This window comes from Coregonus clupeaformis, unplaced genomic scaffold (assembly GCF_020615455.1).
Source record: "Coregonus clupeaformis isolate EN_2021a unplaced genomic scaffold, ASM2061545v1 scaf0124, whole genome shotgun sequence".
NCBI classification, from domain to species: Eukaryota; Metazoa; Chordata; class Actinopteri; order Salmoniformes; family Salmonidae; genus Coregonus; species Coregonus clupeaformis.
The window spans coordinates 520,595-541,189 of NW_025533579.1; the positions used below are offsets into that span (position 1 = coordinate 520,595).

The window sequence follows — 20,595 nt, forward strand, 5'->3', positions numbered from 1 at the left end:
TTCAAGACAAGTCTGAATGTCCTTGAGTGGCCCAGCCAGAGCCTGGACTTGAACCCGATCGAACATCTCTGGAGAGACCTGAAAATAGTTGTGCAGTGACGTTCCCCATCCAACCTGACGGAGCTTGAGAGGATCTGCAGAGAAGAATGGAGAAACTCCCCAATACTGTTTGCCAAGCTTGTAGCGTCATACCCAAGAAGACCTCGAGGCTGTAATTGCTGCCAAAGGTGCTTCAACAGAGTACTGAGTAAAGGGTCTGAATACTTATGTAAATGTGATTTATTTATTAATTAAAATTTTTAGAATAAGGCTTTAATGTAACAAAGTGGAAAAAGTCAAGGGGTCTGAATACTTTCCGAATGCACTGTATGTCCAGAAAACCGGTCCTAGGTGTAAAATCTTTAGAACTTTCAATCGACTATTTACACAGTGTTGATTTTCCCTTCATATCTGTAGAAGCTCTCGTCTCAGCAGTGTCTCCATGGACACCATTGTTTCATTAGTGTGGTTCACGTTGCTCAGTTAAACCAGTCGTCAGAGCTGAGATTCACTAGTAGTTTAATTCATTCACCAGGATGATTATTACACTTAATCCTGAGGTCAATTTCTCTAAATCTATACTATTGATATTTAACCATAAAGGAGTGTAGTGTTACAGTTTATAAAGTTTCAGCTTCCTCCATTTTCTCTGAAAATATAAGAAAATACTATATACAGGTGCTCAAGTGTACAATTCAATGCACTTTTGGATGATTACATTGATTACAGCATAAAGGACATGCAGATTTTAGTTAGACCACTTCATGAACTCCACCCTGAAATCTTGGTGGTTTGAGGGTTTGTTTTTCCCAATTAAATCAATAACTATGTAGCAGTACATAAAGTATCTCAAACAAAAAAAACACTCAAAAATGGCTCTTAAAATTGGATTGTGTATGTTAAAGAGTTACATTTCCCAAATATTTCATATGTCCTAAAACTAGGCACAATGGTGATTGGTGCAGTATCCACAAAATGGCCTGTTACTTTTCCATGGCCACAGCGATGGGACTCTGACACCCGTTTAGGCCGGGTGGGTTTCCATAACCTGTTTTGTCATCCTCTGGGTGTTTTTTCCCCCAGATTTGTCAGGTGCCGTCTGTGTGTCATTGCCTTGGGGCTAGTTCAATGGGGAGGAACATTAAAAGTGTTGCAGATAGAAATGCATTGCATAGAACTGTCTCAATTCTGCAATTCTCAAATCCCATTATTTAAAGTTGTATACATTCTATATACAATACATTTCTACCTGCAAAGTTTGGAGCTAGAACTATGAACTAAACAGGGCCCTTGTAACGGTGCAGGGAAGGGAGAGTCAGTTGGTTGAGGGAATATAGTAGCACCCCTGTCTGTTCCAGCCCCCTCTACAGGTGAGTGTCCTCCTCGTCTGGCATGTCCATTTTGAGCAGGTTGTCGATGGGGACAATCCAGCTGTCATTGAACTCTCCATTCAGGGCCACCTTCTTCTCCTGCATCTCCGGCGGCACCTCCATCACCTCCAACGTGGGGTTGTCATGGTAACCACTCTCCACCGTCTGCAGCTCCTCTGTCAGGTGTTGCTGTTGAGAAAAGATACAGTGCATTCGGAAAGTATTCAGACCCGTTGACCTTTACCACATTTTGTTACGTTAGACTTATTCTAAAATGTTTTTTTTTAAATACCCCATAATGACAAAGCGAAAACAGGATTTTAGAAATGTTTGCAAATGTATTAAAAATAAGAAACAGAAATACCTTATTTACATAAGTATTCAGACCCTTTGAAATGAGACTCGAAATTGAGCTCCGGTGCATCCTGTTTCCATTGATCATCCTTGAGATGTTTCTACAACTTGATTGGAGTCCACCTGGGGTAAATTCAATTGATTGAACATGATTTGGAAAGGCACACACCTGTCTATATAAGGTCCCACAGTTGACAGTGCATGTCAGAGAAAAAACCAAGCCATGAGGTCGAAGGAATTGTCCATAGAGCGCCGAGACAGGATTGTGTCGAGGCACAGCTCTGGGGAAGGGTACCAAAAAATATCTGCAGCATTGAAGGTCCCCAAGAACACAGTGACCCCCATCATTCTTAAATGGAAGAAGTTTGGAACCACCAAGACTCTACCTAGAGCTGGCCGCCCGGCCAAACTGAGCAATCGGGGGAGAAGGGCCTTGGTCAGGGAGGTGACCAAGAACCCGATGGTCACACTTAGAGCTACAGAGTTCCTCTGTGGAGATGGGAGAACCCTCCAGAAGGACAACCATCTCTGCAGCACTCCACCAATCAGGCCTTTATGGTAGAGTGGCCAGACGGAAGCCACTCCTCAGAAAAAGGCTCATGACAGCTGCTTGGATTTGCCAAAGGGCACATAAAGGACTCAGACCATGAAAAACAATATTCTCTGGTCTGATGAAACCAAGATTGAACTGTTTGGCCTGAATGCCAAGCATCATGTCTGGAGGAAACCTGGCACTATCCCTACGGTGAAGCATGGTGGAGGCAGCATCATGCTGTGGGGATGTTTTTCACCGGCAGGTACTGGGAGACTTGTCAGGATCGAGGGAAAGATGAACGGAGCAAAGTACAGAGAGGTCCTTGATGAAAACCTGCTCCAGAGCGCTCAGGATCTCAAACTGGGGCGAAGGTTCACCTTCCAACAGGACAACGACCCTAAACACACAGCCAGGAGTGGCTTCGGGACAAGTCTCTGAATGTCCTTGAGTGGCCCAGCCAGAGCCCGGACTTGAACCCAATCAAACATCTCTGGAGAGACCTGAAAATAGCTGTGCAGCAACACTCCCCATCCAACCTGACAGAGCTTGAGAGGATCTGCAGAGAAGAATGGGAGATACTCCCCAAATACAGGTGTGCCAAGCTTGTAGCGTCATACCCAAGAAGACTCAAGGCTGTAATCGCTGCCAAAGGTGCTTCAACAAAGTACTGAGTAAAGGGTCTGAATACTTATGTAAATTTGATATTTCCATTTGTTATTTTTAATACATTTGCTAACATTTCTATAAACCTGTTTTTGCTTTGTCATTATGGGGTATTGTGTGTAGATTGTAAAAAACAATTTAATCAATTTTAGAATAAGGATGAAATGTAAGAAAATCAAGGGGTCTGAATACTTTCCGAATGCACTGTAAGGGGAGATTTCGGTGAGGACCCTCCGAAAGCATAGTTCAACTATTTTTAGTAAGTACATTAGGAATAATGTGGACATGGCACAGACAGACATTATTGATTGTAGATTAGTTAGATTTTCGGGTTTGATTTTCTAACTGTTTACTTGGTGGTTCTTCCGATAGGACTTGCGGTGGTATGAGGCGTAGATGGCGAAGCCTACAATCATGGCCAGCAGAGCTCCGCAGGACGCCAAGATGGCAATCAGGGTCATGTTGTCACTTGGTTTCTGACAGAACAGATGAAGAGGTAAATTAAGATCCATTCTGTTGACACGCCTCCCTCCAAATACAACCTTTTACATTTTCTCCATTAGCCAGCTTAGGATGACATTCAGGGAGATATGTAGTTCACAATGTTAATTAGACTTACTCTGGTGATTTTCTCATAGTATTGCTGGACGACAGAGTTGTCCACTGAAAAAAATTAAAGTAAACTTTCATTTACAACAGTTCACTTCTGGTACTTGACCTTGACAGCAATTGGCTCAAACCCTCTCAAATAGTCTGTCTTTAAAAACACAACTCTTACAACCAAGACTAGCATTAGGAAATTGGGTGCGTTAGGTGTGATCGATTGAATTGGAAGCGTCTGAATGGTGGGTACTGGGTAGTGTACATACCTTTGCCTGTCATTACCACGCTGTCAATGGTAGTGTGTCCGTTGTTCTCCCTCACATTCAGAGTACAGTTAGCATCGTGCATCTGAGACATCAGCTGTCGACACAGCGCCTCCAGGTCCTTCCTCTCGTGATTCTGATCAGAGAAAACAAACAAGTTTGTAAGACTCCATTAGGCCTTTCATTAGTTTTCATATTTTTCTAGTCGGTTGCACCAAATGTTTTCATAGTTTATGAACGGGACAAAAAACAATCAACATGCCTTGTTTAGTGAATCTCAATCTATCTAACGAGAGTGGCAATTGCTGAACTGATGTCATTTCACCATGACATCATTACAGCAATCACTACAATGCTGGTTGTGGTGAGTCAAGGGAAAGGTCAAAGGTGGGACGTCAGCGTTTCCGGTGCAGTGAGGTGTTATTCAGTCATTCTTGGCCTTTCTGAAGCAGAGCAGCTGTTCATAGTCAGAAAGCAAGGGAGAATGAGAGTGAGGGAGAACGCGAGAGAGGTGTGGGAAAGACGGAAACCAGTGAAAGCAGGTTTCCCACTAAGACACTTTTTCCACCCAATGCTTGCAGAATCCTTTTTTATACCATGATGCACTACTTCCACTACTGGCTTTGGAAACAGAGAAGAGTGTCGCACTGTGTTGAGAATAGACCGGTTGGTTGTTTAGCAACAAACCCGACACGTTCGCAACTATTTGGCAAAACAGATGGGGTTATCTTAGATTGTTGACAACATGTCAACTATATTTCGTCTCCAATGTTTATTGAAAACACAAATCAATTTGCCCAATGAGCACTTGTTGTCTCTCAAATATATTGTTACAGTTGTTGGTTAAATTAATCAGTCAAAACACCTCAAAACAGAGACATGGTATCAATAACAAGATACAACGAGCTCAAATGAGCCACCTACGATTCCCCACATGGCAGCTTCTTGTCATTGTTACTAGTCATCTGGCCATCCAGAACCACAACAACACACAGATTTCTGCCCCATTGAAGCGTGCACATTGTTTTCGCGATGTTGTCAGCTAACCCGTCTATAGGACCAGGGGAAGGGTAGAGGTCTGAGCAGTCTTTCACTGTCCTGGTCTTTGTGACCCGCTCTGTAAGATGGATCTAACTGCAGCTGAGGATTTGTCATTACATTTGTCATTTGACATCGAATGTAAATGCAGACCTAAACTTGTAAGCAAATCTAGGAGGACAGTAGAAAGGAGAAATCCTTACCTCTTCATTTATTTTGGACATGCTAAACTGTAAAAAGCAGAAACAAACACAAAGTTAAGGTCATATTTGTGTGCGTTATGATTCAGAAGATTGTTTTGAATCAGGCTGACAAGTATTTTTATGGAAAACTCTTTCTGTCATACAGTAAAGCTCCTGGGAGGAGTTGTGGTCGTCGTCGTTGTTGTTGTTGTAGTCTCAGCCGTGGTTGTAGACACCATCCCTCCCTGTGTGCTGGTCGTGGCGGTAGCAAGACTGCTTCCTGAACCCACAGGGCTGGATGTGTTGGGGGGATGGGAGGGAGAGGACCCTGACCATGGGGTTCAAGAAGCATAAATGAGAGAATGGACAATTTTGTCAGTTGAATTTTCTCTCAATTTCATCATGTTAACACACATGACTACATATGAACATGTATGAGTTGCATGTGATAGTAACTGTCCAGCTTTTAGGGTTTTGTGTCTAATTTCTTTGAGACTACAGCCAAACTCTATGCTGGATGAGTGATAGGTGTTTTGAGGTGAAATGGTAGTGGAGGTAGAGACCCTCACCTGCAGTGGAGTCCGGGGGGGTCTGAGTGGGGGTTCCTGAGGAGCTAGAGGCCCCTGTTCCAGCAGCAGCCATAGGGGTGGACACCACATTACCACTGGAGCTCCCAGGGGTAGGGGTGCTCACCCCGGCTGGACCAGGAGGGGCCGAGCTAAGGTTGGCTGATGTGGCCCCACTGGCTGAACTGGGGTTGGGGTTGGTTACTGCACGGTTGGCTGTGGTTGTGGGGTCATTCTGGTGTGTCATGGTGACCTTGGTGGCTGATGGGGGGGTGGCTGCGACGCTGGCTGTCGTGGTTGTGGGGTCATTAGGGTCTGCCGTGGTGACCTTGTGAGTTGGTTTGGGGGGGGCTGTGGTGCCGGCTGTTGTGATTGGGGAGGTGGTCGTCATGGTTAATGAAGGGGGTTGTATTGTTGGACCAGCATGAGTACAGTGAAGTAGAAGACCTGGAGTGAACAAACACAAAACAGTATTAACTGTTTAATCTAAAACAAATATTACATAGGCCTAACTAAATAAAATCTACTTGGCTCAACTTAAATGGAAATAATGCAGTCTCTAGAACTTGGTCCATCATCCCTGTGGGTTGCACTCAGTTTTATAAATAGCTTGTATTTCAAAGAATATCAGCGATGAGATATTGAGGAGCCTCTGTGGTGAACTCTGTGTAAACCTGCTGTGTTTTATTTCCTTCTCTCCAGACAGCTTTACAGTAGTAGTGGTTTGATCTCGCTATGTTTCTCTATTTATAGTGAACAGGACAGGATGCTCCACACAATAACCTAGGAAGTACCACACCCAACCTATGGGCTTGCCCCAGCGCACCATGAACAATCCTGGACCACGTTCTTAGGCTGGGACCCTAGGGATTTAGAACAATGGCTTCTATAGGATCCCCCTCCCTCCAACCACATAGCATTAGGACTACTACTTGCTTACTCATACTCAGTCACCCACATACGTGGGTACACAGTAAACACACTCATACCTCTCTTATCTCACATGTTCATATATAAGGATGTGTACCTACATTACCAACACACTGTACTGTAAATAGCATACATTTCAAAGGCTACATATGCTGTCAATTTATATAGGGATGCATAATTAATCGAATTCACATCGAAATCCCAATATTGCCGTGCAATATCCATGTTGCATGAGATTCATATCGCTTGTAATATTTTGAAACGCCGTTCAGCCGTGTGTAACATCCGTTTTTATAGTTTATTTGTGGCTGCTTCCCACACAGACAAGCCCCGCCCAATCAAGCATCGCAGTTCCTCCTCCTCTTTAGATTCACTATAAGTTTGCATGCTGTTCTGTTAGGCCAAATGCAGTCAACAGATTGTTCCAAACAAGAACGATGCCACTTTGCTTTTTAATATAAATCATTCTATTTCTAGGATTCTAACAGTTCACCCAAGCGTTTTGATCTACAGATAACTGACAAAATAAAGTAAACACTTGAGTAAATGACAGATACAAAGTATATTTAAAGCAGGTGCTTCTACACAGGTGTGGTTCCTGAGTTAATTAAGCAATTAACGTCCCATCATAAGAGATGAAGCGAGAGGTGTTACTACACCCAAAATCTGTCCACGTATGGAGGTCAATGAGCGCGTGTCGAATTTGGTCAACAAGAAATGTAATTGCTAATGTGCTACCTGAGGCTTATTTGATCGAATAGAAGTTTCGTAATGGTTAGGTTGTTATGAATGCACTGATATAAGTGGACGCATGTGGCATTTCGGCAACTTACCCAAAAACGGCTATATCGGAGTTGTGCCTGTTGTCGTAGAGATACAGTGCATTCGGAAAGTATTCAGACCCTTCCCTTTTTCCACATTTTGTTACGTTACAGCACTATTCTAAAATTGATTAAATTCTTTTTTTCCCCTCATCAATCTACACACAATACCCCATAATGACAAAGCGAAAAACGGTTTTTAGACATTGTTGCAAATGTATTACAAATAAAAAATATCACATTTACATAAGTATTCAGACCCTTTGCTATAAGAATCGAAATTGAGCTCAGGTGCGTCCTGTTTCCATTGATCATCCTTGAGATGTTTCTACAACTTGATTAGAGTCCACCTGTGGTAAATTCAATTGATTGAACATGATTTGGAAAGGCACACACCTGTCTATATAAGGTCCCACAGTTGACAGTGCATGTCAGAGCAAAAACCAAGCCATGAGGTCGAAGGAATTGTCCGTAGCGCTCCGGGACAGGATTGTGTCGAGGCACAGATCTGGGGAAGGGTACAAAAAAATGTTTGGAACCACCAAGACTCTTCCTAGAGCTGGACGCCCGGCCAAACTGAGCAATCGGGGGAGAAGGGCCTTGGTAAGGGAGGTGACCAAGCACCCGATGGTCACTGACGGAGCTCCAGAGTTCCTCTGTGGAGATGGGAGAACCTTCCAGAAGGACAACCATCTCTGCAGCACTCCACCAATCAGGCCAGACGGAAGCCACTCCTCAGTAAATGGCACATGGCAGCCCCTTAAAGGACTCTCAGACCATGAGAAACAAGATTCGCTGGTCTGATGAAACTATGATTGAACTCTTTGGCCTGAATGCCAAGTGTCACTTCTGGAGGAAACCTGGCACCATCCCTACGGTGAAGCGTGGTGGCAGCTGCATGCTGTGGGAATGTTTTTCAGCGGCAGGGACTGGGAGACTAGTCAGGATTGAGGGAAAGATGAACGGAGCAAAGTACAGAGAGATCTTTGAAAACCTGCTCCAGAGCGCTCAGGACCTCATACTGGGGTGATGGTTCACCTTCCAACAGGACAACGACCCTAAACACATAGCCAAGACAACGCAGGAGTGGCTTCGGGACAAGTCTCAATGTCCTTGAGTGGCCCAGCCAGAGCCCGGACTTGAACCCAATCAAACATCTCTGGAGAGACCTGAAAATAGCTGTGCAGCGATGCTTCCCATCCAACCTGACAGAGCTTGAGAGGATCTGCAGTGAAGAATGGGAGAACTCCCCAAATACAGGTGTGCCGAGCTTGTAGCGTCATACCCAAGAAGACTCAAGGCTGTAATTGCTGCCAAAGGTGCTTCAGCAAAGTACTGAGTAAAGGGTCTGAATACTTATGTAAATGTGATATTTCCGGGTTTAAAAAATATAAACATTTCTAAAAGTTTCTAAAAACCTGACTTTGCTTTGTCATTATGGGGTATTGTGTGTAGATTGATGAGGGGAAAAAACTATGTAATCCATTTTAGAATAAGGCTGTAATGTAACAAAATGTGGAAAGGGGTCTGAACACTTTCCAAATGCACTGTAGATGGAGGAGGACTCATGGATATAACCTGTATTAGCATGGACATTGCCATTGAGGGCTTCCACCATTTTAAAGTAGTCAACTGGATGGGGATTCCTATGAGTTGGGAGCAATCAGCCAATGAAGAAGTTGACTACTTGAAAAATGGAGATAGCCTCAATGGCGCTGCTCATGCTGTCACAGACACTATAATTGCACAGATACAAAGATTAGTCCTCTATCTATCTCTATGGCCTGTTTTTCACATGTGTATCTGCCCTCTCATTGGCTAGAATGGTCCCACCTGATCTCACCTCCTCCTGCCTGCATTTTATCTTTGGGAACATGTATTTCCATTGTTAGAGCGGTCACTCGAATATCTTGTCAATATAATACAGTCTTTGGGGTGATGTATAAAAATGCCCAGTTGCCCATTATTTTGGCTACCATGGTTAAAAGAAGAGATCTGTGACTTTGAAAGAGGGGTCTCAAAGGAGCATAAGGGGTTTAAAGGATGTGTGTGTGTGTCTCTCAATCACTAGATCTCAACCCAATTAAACACTTATGGGAGATTCTGGAGCGGCGCCTGAGAGTTTGTTCCACCACCATCAACAAAACACCAAATTATGACATTTCTTGTGGAAGAATGGTGTTGCATCCCTCCAACAGAGTTTCAGACACTTGTAGAATATATACCAAGGCGCATTGAAGCTGTTCTGGCTCGTGGTGGCCCAACGCCTTAAGACACTTTATTTAGGTGTTTCCTTTATTTTGGCAGTTACCTGTATATTGCAAGTCAAACCGCAATATTTGGTTAAAATAAATCACTATTCGATTTTTTAGCCGATATCGTGCAGCCCTAAATTCATATACACAGGACGACATTGTTTTTTAAACAGTGCTCAATAATAGGATACTCCTCCCAAGGTTACATGCACAAACACAAGCCTACAGTACATTTAGTGGACATACAATACGTACACACCCACACATTTACATTTTAGTCATTTAGCAGACGCTCTTATCCAGAGCGACTTACAGTTAGTGAGTGCATACAGGCCCCCCGTGGGAATCGACCCCACAACCCTGGCATTGCAAACGCCATGCTCTACCAACTGAGCTGCCGGCCATTCCCTCCCCTACCCTGGGCCAATTGTGCGCCGCCCCATGGGTCTCCCGGTCACGGCCGGCTACGACAGAGCCTGGATTCGAACCAGGATCTCTAGTGGCACAGCTACCACTGCCTTAGACCACTGTGCTACACTGTGTGTAGACCATACACCAACTCTCACCTCCCACTCCACATGTGCACTGTAGAATAAAGAGATGTGGGGGCTCTATTCAAATCTATTCAATCAAACCTCATAACAAGGTTTCTATACTACTTGAATCACCCTTACAACATTCCAACCGGATTGTCAATCTCCATATCAATACATCTTTTCACACTCTAATAATCATTGTATTATATGTGTGTTATTGAGTAGAGCCCCCTTCTGATTGGCCAGCCTGTTAAAAAGATGCTCACCCAGGATGTAAAGATGTATCTCCAGACATGTGGGTTGTCATGGTGATTAATAGTGGTTGTCGGGGGCAACAAGGACATTGTCCGACCGTGTCAGGAGTGTCTGATAAGAGGCTGTTTTAGAGAGGTGGTGGAGGATGGGGAGAGGTAAAACCTTGTTGTCTCCATCTCTTCTCTTTGACAGGCAGCCTAAACTGTGGCTGTCATCCCAAACTGCAGACACACCACTTTATATCAGGCCCCATTAAGCAGCTTAGTAGTCACTATGAGGAGGGAACCCATAGACACAGACAGCTCTATAGGAGGGGGAAACCCTGAACCCTCCCCCCGGGGCCCAGCCTGTTTTTTTACACTCCTGTTAAGGTCCCCTGGCAGCTAGTGAAAGGGGGCTGCTTCAGCATTTTTAATGTCACCTGGTAGCTAGTGAAAGGATGCTGTTTCAGCATTGGTAATGTCCCCTGGTAGCTAGTGAAAGGAGGTTGCTTCAGCATTGGTAATGTCCCCTAGTAGCTAGTGAAAGGGGGCTGCTTCAGCATTGGTAATGCCCCTGGTGGCTCAACCTGATCTCAGAGCATTTCGTATTATTCTTTACGTAAATCCAAGACTTCCGTTTAGTATGGTATGTTGCGAATTACGATTCGTATATGTTACGAATTTGCTAAATGTACAATATGTATGAATTAGCTAAATGTACAATATGTTACGAATTTGCAAAAATGTATCAGATGTTATGAATTCTAATTTGTTGTGGCAATGTTAGCTAGGTGGCTAAGTGGCTAACACTAACATTACCTAGATGGCTAATGTTAGCTAGGCTAGGGGTTAGGGTTAGGGGAAAAGTTAGCTAAAAGGGTTAACATGCTAAGTAAATTAGTTGCAAAGTAGCTAAAAAGTAGTAAGTAGTTGAACATTTGCTAATTGGCTAAAATGCTAAAACGACCAACCAACCTCCGCTCGTTTTTGCCTTAAGTAACCTTCTCTCTTATGTAACCATACCAAATGTAACATATCAGACTAATTTCAGTGTCCCGGATTTACATTTACTATGTTACGTCTAGGCTGGGTAGCTCGAGAAAGGAGCCTGCTTCAGCATTGTAGTCAAACGGTGGAAGTATCCCAGCAGGACTGAATGACAATGAAAAAATGTGTTTTACAGACAGTATTTTTCTGCAACATTTTTAGACAGCTTTTGAAAATGTGTCTATGTCAGGAGTGATACAGTTCATTTCTGACATACACTATGCAATGTATTGGGAGTGGACTGTCCTAAGCATCCGTATCTGATGCAGATATTCGGTGTACTGTATGTATTTGACCTGGGACTGGTGAACTGCTCCTGTGATTTCCACACAGTTTTGGCACGCGTGTTCTGCGTCTGAGAATCCGTGTTGTTGTGAGACGTGTCTATCTGTCTGCTCCACTATCTCCCCTCCTCTAGGTGTGGTGTCATATTTTGGGGTGACCCTCTTTGACTCCGCCTGTCACCCGGGTGTCTGTTTCTTAACGGGTGACAGCAGCACCCCTGATCCTGCCACTATTAGCTGGGTCTGTTTTTATCTCAGAGACATTCCTACCCATCCCCCCCCCCACCCACCCACACACAGACAGACAGACACACACCAGGATGGCACCTGTAGTCTCTCAAAAACACTCATTCCTTAAGATGCTCCCCATCCCCCTCCCAGAGAAAGGAGATATGGAGATTGGGACGGAGGGTTCCATCTCCATAGCTTCCCTTTCCTCTGCAATAGGCTCCCTAGCTAGTAGCCATGATGCTTAGTAGTGAATAGGGAATGATGCCTCCTTGTTATAATTCATAGAGCACACCAGAGCAGGTTCCTGTATACCACAATAGGATTACATTACTATCCCCATGAGTACTGGATGTCTGTCTGTGACTACACAGCATATCTGAGCCAACACAGAGAGACTTGCAGCAAGATCTTATTAGCCTCTTCCTCCACCAGTATATTATTAAGATGGATCGCTAGGTCATTGGATCCGGTTGGGTCTGCTCCTACAGTGGCCTGTCTCTTTCCCACGGGGTGCGACCCATTGCCCCGGATCCTCTCAGGACCAGACGGTAGTCAGAGAGTGTGAGAACTGACCCCAGGGTCCTTCCTGTTGACTCTGTTATGCAATAAGATATGGGCTTCTTTGCTCTCTCACTGTGGGTGTGTAGCACAAGGGGATGTGTCCCATGTGGCTCCGTTGGTAGAGCATTGCGCTTGCAACTCCAGGGTTGTGGGTTCGATTCCCACGGGGGACCAGTACGAAAAAATGAATGCACTCGCTCTGGTTAAGAGCGTCTGCTAAATGACAAAAGTGTAAATGTGTGAAACTCCCTCCTCAGTCTGAAGTTTCCCCACTTGCGCCACCGAATAGCTAAATGTTTGCGTGGCGCCGACTGGTAAGACGCTTCAGGAGGGTGGTCACGTGTGCTAGCAAGACAGAGGTCGTGGGTTCGAGCCAAAGTGTGAGCTGAATCAGGAAGAAGTGGTACTCGCTAAGCAAGCAGCGTGACGTCCTTTACATGTGCATGCGTGACTTAAACACAGAAAGCATAAAACACCCTACACACACCCTGCTCTGACTCAAGACTAACTGACTGAGACACAGAGAGAAATCCAGTAAAATCCAGTCAATTACTTCGAGATTGAAGATGGAAATGCAACAAGATCATGATAAGTGCCATTCACCATAGGGCTGAGTTCTCCAACTTCACCAGTGTTTGTGTTCCTAACTCATGCCTGTGACAGTGTTACGGCTTGGCCTGTCCCACTGTGACTAACGAGTCAGTAATGGGGTCAGAGGGGTGTCTCCCTCACCCCTGCCCTCCCCACAGGGGGTCCTGTTGTTGGGTCCCGGCCGGCGTCAAACCCAATCCTGTTTAGCGTGAGAGCCTCCATCCGTACACAGTTAAAGCAGAATGACAATCGGCCTGGAGGGTGGAGACTTGTTGAATTGTCCTGCCTTCCTGCCAGCCATATTGTAAAAATAACCTCCGGGCCCTAGGCCCCACACAGACTACTGAAAGAGGGAGGGGAGACCAGGCTTATGGCGACCAGCAGTGGACATCTTAAATAGAAAAAGAGCCTTTCTTTATGCTGAGTCCTAAGGGTTTGTGTCTGCCGGTGTACTGGCATTGGTATGTGATCCTGTTTAGCTGTGTGTGTTCATCTCTGTCCCTGTGTGTGTGCCAGCCAGGCCATCCCATAATAAGGCCAGATTTATGTGCGTCTGAGCGTGAACATCCACCATGCGCTGCCAGAGGGAGGAGAGTAAATAAATAAATGTAGCTATCCATCCCCAGCCCCGGACACACAAAGCCACCCTGTTAGGTGGGTGACGGCCCACACAAAAGCCCGGCTTGCACCGCGTGTGGCTCTGCCAGGAGGGGGTTACTCCCTCACCCCCGGCCCCCTGCTGCGGCCCAGGCTTTTTAGGAGCCCAGTAGTCCCCCGCCTTCCCGGGGTGTTGTCCCATTGAGAGGGGTAATTCAGAATTGGAACAAGGGGAGGGAAGGGGGGATGAGGGGAAGAGAGGAGGAGGAGGAGGGAGGCCGTCTTTGCACAGTACTTATCCAATAGGCTCCTCCATTGAGGAGAGGGGCTGTGAATGTAAAAACACTGTATGAATAAAAGGGAGAGCAGAGAAAGGGTGGGAGAAAGCGGGAATGGGGGAGTTGGGTAGAGTGGAAAAAGGGCGTTGGTCTCTGTCTGATGGTGTATATCTAACTGCCACACGGAGCGGGTCCACACACCCAAACACAACCACATTCCTATTGCTGTGATGCCAGGGTGATTGGTGTGTTTGTGTCTATGTTGAGCTGTGGCTTACACTTATGGTAGAGTCCAGCACTTCTACAGCACTTTAGTGTATAGAGGTCTGGGTCGTTCCATGAAATTAGTCCCTTTTGGGTAGTGTAACTTGGTGAATGGAAAAAAAGCTTCATTTCACCTAATCTAACATTCTGTCATGAACAGTAAATTAATTTTAAAAAACATGTTTTCGACATCTCAAGAGGTTACATTAAAAAAAAATCTTTAGTAAGTGCCAAATAAAGTAACAGGGTTGACGATTTAGTCTTAAATCAGCTGTAAATCCCCTTGTGACAGGGTTGTTAAAAAATGTCTAGCCTGTCTATCTATGGGTAACAGGGTAGACATGTTATGGTTGACACGCTAAGTTTTCCACCACAAAACGCCATAAATGGCCAAAAAGAGTAGAACCAGCTCACCTGCTTTTACACTATGATTTGACTATCAGATGTTCAATGTTTATTTAGAAAATATTGACAAAGGAGTAGTTTCACCATATTAAAACGAGAGTTTAGTTCACGTAACAGGGTTGACCTTAAAATGAGGGACAGGCTTTTTTTCTCCTTAAAATGAATCATTAATCACATTAAATAGATAATAATCTACAGAAATAACTAGCGCTTTACAATAATGGTGAAAACTTGGGGTCACACTTTATTTGGATAGTCCATCTGTAGATGCTCTACAGATGGTCATACTATCAACAAACTATCTGTTGTTAAGCAACTGCTTGTTAAGGTTACAGTTAGGTTTAGAATAAGGGTTAGGGTTAGGATAAGGGTTAGGGTTAGTAGATAGTTGAAATGTTACTGATAGTCTGTAGAGCTTCTACAGATGGACTATCCAAATAAAGTGTTACTAAACTTGGAGAAATGTTGGGGTTAAGTGGGTTAAAATCTTCCTAGAAGTCACAGAGGGTGCACAGAGGGACATGTCAAAATGCAGAAATGTGGCACTTTAGCAAGCCTTTATTCATAATAAAAATCGAATTCATTGAATGTTCCATGTGGTCTATATTAATAGGCACTTCATTTAAAGAGACGTTCCGGAACTTTGGCGACTACCTAAGTATTTTTTAAACCTCCCACTTTGGCCTGGATGTGCCAATGTGTAGTTCACACATGCATAATCTACTAGCAGAATTACTGTTTTACAGTACCTCAATTAGCCATGAAATCCCTCGTTTGAAAGCTTCTGGAAGCTGTGTGGCACCATTTTGAGTGCTGCAAGATTGGCCAGCCCACGAGTTGCACAGTGAAATAAGGCTGGCCCAGGCCTGCCCAGCGTTATCCAATGAGGTTGCAGGGCGGTCCCCACGGCTCAGTAACACAGCAGAGAGAGAGAGAGAGCAATGTGTCTATGTTGAGCTGTGGCTTACACTTATGGTAGAGTCCAGCACTTCTACAGCACTTTAGTGTATAGAGGTCTGGGTCGTTCCACGTAATTAGTCCCTTTTGGGTAGTGTAACTTGGTGAATGAAAAAAAGCTTCATTTCACCTAATCTAACATTCTGTCATGAACAGTAGCTTAATAAAAAAACATATTCTCCCATCTCAAGAGGTTAAATTTAAAAAAAATCTATAGTAAGTGCCTACTATGTGCCAAATAAAGTAACAGGGTTGACTTACTACACATGTGATGTAGTATGCAATTTTCGGGGACCCGTTTTGGCTCTTGAGCGCTACTTTCAGAACTACTGGGTAAAAAGTATGCAAACTTCCGTAAGTTCTCTTTTAATATAACACATTTCTAATTAAAATATCAAAGGAACTCATTTCGTGGAACAACCTGTCTATTGTCTTTAGTCCTGTGTGTTGGCTGGCTTTAAGCTAACCTAAGCAGTGCAGTAAGTAATGCAGTATGCTATTAATCTATTGCCAGTGAATACATTAGGCAAGGAATGTTGGTAGACAACAGTGTGGAGCAGTTGACATCATGGAGGAGTTTGGAGTGATATAGTCATCACCGGCACTTCACTTAAGACCACTTCTTTGACACACACACACGTTTTGTTTGCCTGGCTCTTATTAAGAAACATTTGTGCTCTGTTTTCTTAGAGGTGAAATAGAATGGAGTTCCCAGCCATGGCAGAGAGAAAAGAGTGTGAGGAGAGTTCCTGTATGTATATATATATATATAGATAGAGAGAGAGAGGCGGTAGAGGGGAGCTGAGTGAAGGTCTGTGATGCATGGTGCCAGCCACTGGCCTGATTAATGTCCACCTGGCCTGGACATATAGGAATATAGGTTACTCTGGGGTGGAGGTGGAGGGTATGGTGGTGCTTTATCAGACAGTGATGAAACACAAGGCTTAACTGCACTCACTCCCTAGAGGAACTGGAAGCCTCCCTCTCCTGTACTGTTCCCCAACACTGCTGTTAAAACCCCAGTCCCCTGAATGTCCCTAGGCTGCCTCTGAAATGGCACCCTATTCCCTTTATAGTACACTACTTTTGACCAGCGCTGTAATGGGCCACGGCCACATTACAATGCAGTACTTTTGCAGGCCCATAGGGCTCTGGTCAAAAGGTAGTGCCCTGTAGAGGTAATAGGGTGTCATTTCATACACACAGCCATGTTTAATGTCCTGTTTCCCCACTGTTTTATTAGCTACATTTCCAAGGGAGTGAAGGAGTGGGGACTCCATCTCACCGTCCTTGCATTTGAGTGAACCCGGTTGTGTGTGTGTGCGTGGGGAGGAGGGAGCTCATGGCCGTCTCCTCTCAGGAAATCTGGGGCCACACCTTCCTTGGGAACAGGGATGTTGTTAAAGGGTTTTCCTATCTATTGTTCTCCGCTAGCGCTCTCCTATAGGTAAACCGTGGGTGCCAAGCCGCATCCCGACCATAACAGAGATCCTGGCTGGGTTTACCTGTTAGGAAAACACATGACATGACCTCCATGATGCCAAATAGAGGATGAAAGGGACTGGGTGTGTGTGGGGTAGGCTCTGGAAGGATATGGTCGGGGATATTTGACCTTCTCCTTTAATAGCACTATGGGTATTTTGCAGATTGAAAATGTTTTATTATACATCATAAATGAATGGTTCGTGTTCTATCAAATGGTAATGGAGGTTGATTTGTATCCAAAGAGGACAATATTTGTATTAGTGCCTATATGCTTGGCAATAATGCTTGTCAAATTAGTTTTAGGCCTAAGTCATTATGTGGTCTAAAAACGTTTTGGAAAAAGGGCTGACCGTGAACATCCAGTCTGTTTTTGCTCGGCGACAAAAAAACAAAAGCCTCCTCTACTTTTCATGAATTTACAGTGGCAAGACGTGCGACCTGCGCGTAATTAAAGAATAACACTCCGCCTCTCCATTAGGCATGAGGGTCGTCTCGAGCGGGTCACGGGGGCACTTCATTATGCGTTCACGTTGTCTCCCTCCCGGCCTCCCGGCTCTTGAGCACAGTGTGAGAGGAGAGGGGGCGGCTGAGGACCCGGTCGCGCCGGGCTTAAAGAGGGGGCAGATGTTTCAGCTCCCCAGCCCTGACCCTGACTCCCCGGTGCCACTCCCTCAGGTGCCAGTCTCTGCCTCGCACTTACAGTGCAACTCCCACTCACTCACTCACTCCTCGATACCGAAATTAGAGCAGCATGTTGTGAAAGCGCAGCTGGTATAGATTCTCACTGGTGTTAGTGGGATAGAGGGCTAATAAGATAACGGTTTAATAGGAATTATATTTTTGTATCTTTTGGATTACTGTCCAGCAACATGTTCTTTTAGCACTGATGACTGAAAAAAATGACAATATGTCAATCAGATAGACGGAATATAAAGAAAACTATTTAATTTTTCATGAGAATTCCATTCCCTTTTGTTTTACAGATTTACAGATTAGGCTACAAACTTCAGTGCACCATCAACTCTAGGCTATTGATGTGCGCACCTGCTGCTGAGGAGAAACACAGACACCTCTCATAATCAACATTGTTTTATTTATATAGTTATTTTTCTTTTATTATGAATTGAGAAATTATGATACCAAATGTGATATCCTCCTATGTTAAATTCTCTCATCGAATGTCCACAAAAAAATTGCTCAAATACAGGAAAGATAGTGATCGGGTCTTATGGGTCCCCAAAAAGAACCAACTTTGATCAAGTTAAATAAAATAAATAAAATACAAAGAATGGACACTTACCAAGTGGAAGAAGTGCCCACGTGATAAGCATTTTCGTTTCCATTCTGTTTTTTAAGCAGCTTTGTTTCATTCAGTGTTGATGCAGCACTCAATCCGTGGTTTTAGGTATTCAGAATCAGAATGTTGAATAAAAGTAGCGGATTCTTGCTGGAGACGCCGTTCCGTTACGCCGATCTCCTTGAATTTGTATTTGAAGTAAATTATTTTGCCAAAGTTATTGTTTTGCTGAAAGCTAAGAATGCTTTTGTTTGGCGCTTCTTCCCCTCTCTGAGTCGGGAATTTGGGGGAACGTTTTTCTCCAGTCTCCTTGGCTGCGCTGATTGTGTAGCGTTGTTGCTGTCTCCCTCTCCCCGAGTGGCCTGAAGACGTATTGTGCTCTCAAAGCGCAAGCCCCGTGGCCAGTCCAGACCCCAGTCTTTTTTTTTTTTTTTTTTTACAAGTGTTCAGCAGTTACTCACAGGCCCATGGCACTGCCCATTCCAGCTTGTCATGCGAGGCCAGGGGAGATCCAATAGAATGCGTTTTTGGTTGGACTCTCAAACTGACCAACACTTTGAATAACAAAGGAAACGACTCCCAAATACTATGTTCCTTCAGTTTTCCTTATTCCAAAAATGGTCAATGATCAAAAGAATAACTGATGTCGATTTGAGGGGAAATTACAAGGACACTTGCTTGAGTTCTTTGCATTAAGTCATCCAATTCAGTCCATTAAAATACCATGAGCGACTCTTAGCATGCTGCTTCATTCAGACACATGACATGGTAATACATGTTTCCTAAATCATTCAGATCTATAGACCTCCATTCATTCACCATATTAGCCAACAATAATAGATTCATTTGCTTGGGAAAGTGGCATATAACCAGCAGGTGTGATGTTTGTCTTTTGGATTTGGGGGTCCAAGCCAGGCTGTTTGACCCTAAGGAGAGAGCTGAGTTAATTCCACTCAGAGCCATGGCAACAGGAATTCACAGGCTTTCCTGGAATAGCTTTGAAAACACTTTTGTTATGCTGTCTTCAAAGATCAGTCAGTCAAAGACATTTGGATCCAAAAGTGAATGTTTTTTGTTTGTTGCAAAAACACTTGATTTGCCTCAACTGGTAGCTTCTTGTGTTAGACAATATTGAATTAATATCTTGAATAACTTCTACATCAATCCCTATTTGTAATGCATGTATCTTTGAAAGATGTAAGGGCATGATGTCTGATGTAAGATCCAGTGGCTGGTCTGGTGATGGGAAATTAGGGGGAAAATAGTGGAGATAAGATCAGGGGTGTGGAGGATTTCCTGGGCGTTTCTCTGTACTGAAATAGTCGGTCATTAATAAAGCTGTTTAGATGTGGAGCTTTCAAAGCTATGTTAATGGTACACCCTCCCATGGTCCATGTCAGCGTGGGTTATTAATTTACCTTCAACAATATACAACTTATTTGATTGAAAGAACAGTTAAGAGTTTAGTGTAGTTTATGAGTGTGGAGTGGTGTACATGCACGCTGTGTGTGCCCTTGTTCGTTTGTGATTGAGAGAGTCGACAAGTGTTTTTACATGTGTATGAATCTATGAGAGCTTGTGTATGTGTGAGTGAGCCAGCGAGCTGGTGTGTGACGGCCACCAATCTTCCCTAATAGCAGCATCTGGTCAGAGGAATGCTGTGTTGGTGTTAGGGATTCTCTACCCTCCATTACCCTCATCTGACTGAGGGCTGATGCTGCTCCTCACCTCACCAGGCTGGCCAGACACAGGGCTGGGAGGGGTATCAGGGTGGGGCTGCTGACTGAGCTGTCATGTAACCATGAACTGTCATTTTTGTATCTCAGCTCCCTTCAGTGCCAAGTTGCACAGGACTGTGAGCGCCAATGGACAGTTTTATACATTGATTTCGGCTTTGTTTATTAAAGCTGTCAGTATCTATTTATCTGTTTTATTTGGCAACTCCTATTGATGGTACATTATAGTAATAGTGTTTGAGTTGGCATACAAAACCTACTTAAATGTATAACTTATTCTAAAACTAATCTGTGATGTAAAACTTCTCAAAGATCAATGTCAGTTTGGCAGATTAGCCATGTGACTGTGTGTCTGTCCCAGGTGATGTGTGTGATTGTTGGTACCAACATCTATCTCTATGTCACAAAGGGGAGGTTGACCCTGGGATAGTGTCCACCCAGTTGATGTGAACGCATACACGTTCTAAAGAT

The 20,595-nt window shown here is 44.2% G+C and overlaps 1 protein-coding gene across 2 annotated transcripts; it reads right to left on the reverse strand.

Annotated features, from left to right (window-relative positions):
• Positions 1 to 298: 298 nt before the first annotated feature.
• LOC121548507 (podocalyxin) lies at positions 299 to 18,778 on the reverse strand. Of its 2 annotated transcripts, none has more exons than XM_045213570.1 (8): positions 18,392 to 18,778; positions 5,617 to 6,060; positions 5,212 to 5,375; positions 5,069 to 5,095; positions 3,831 to 3,963; positions 3,581 to 3,624; positions 3,315 to 3,437; positions 299 to 1,598 (listed from the first exon to the last, which is right to left on the reverse strand). In XM_045213570.1, the coding sequence occupies exons 1-8, from the start codon at positions 18,459 to 18,461 to the stop codon at positions 1,404 to 1,406; spliced, it is 1,200 nt and encodes a 399-aa protein (XP_045069505.1). In that variant the 5' UTR covers positions 18,462 to 18,778; the 3' UTR covers positions 299 to 1,403. The 2 variants fall into 2 exon arrangements, with proteins under 2 accessions (XP_045069505.1, XP_045069506.1); XM_045213571.1 differs by lacking the exon at positions 18,392 to 18,778 and adding an exon at positions 15,399 to 15,553.
• Positions 18,779 to 20,595: the final 1,817 nt, after the last annotated feature.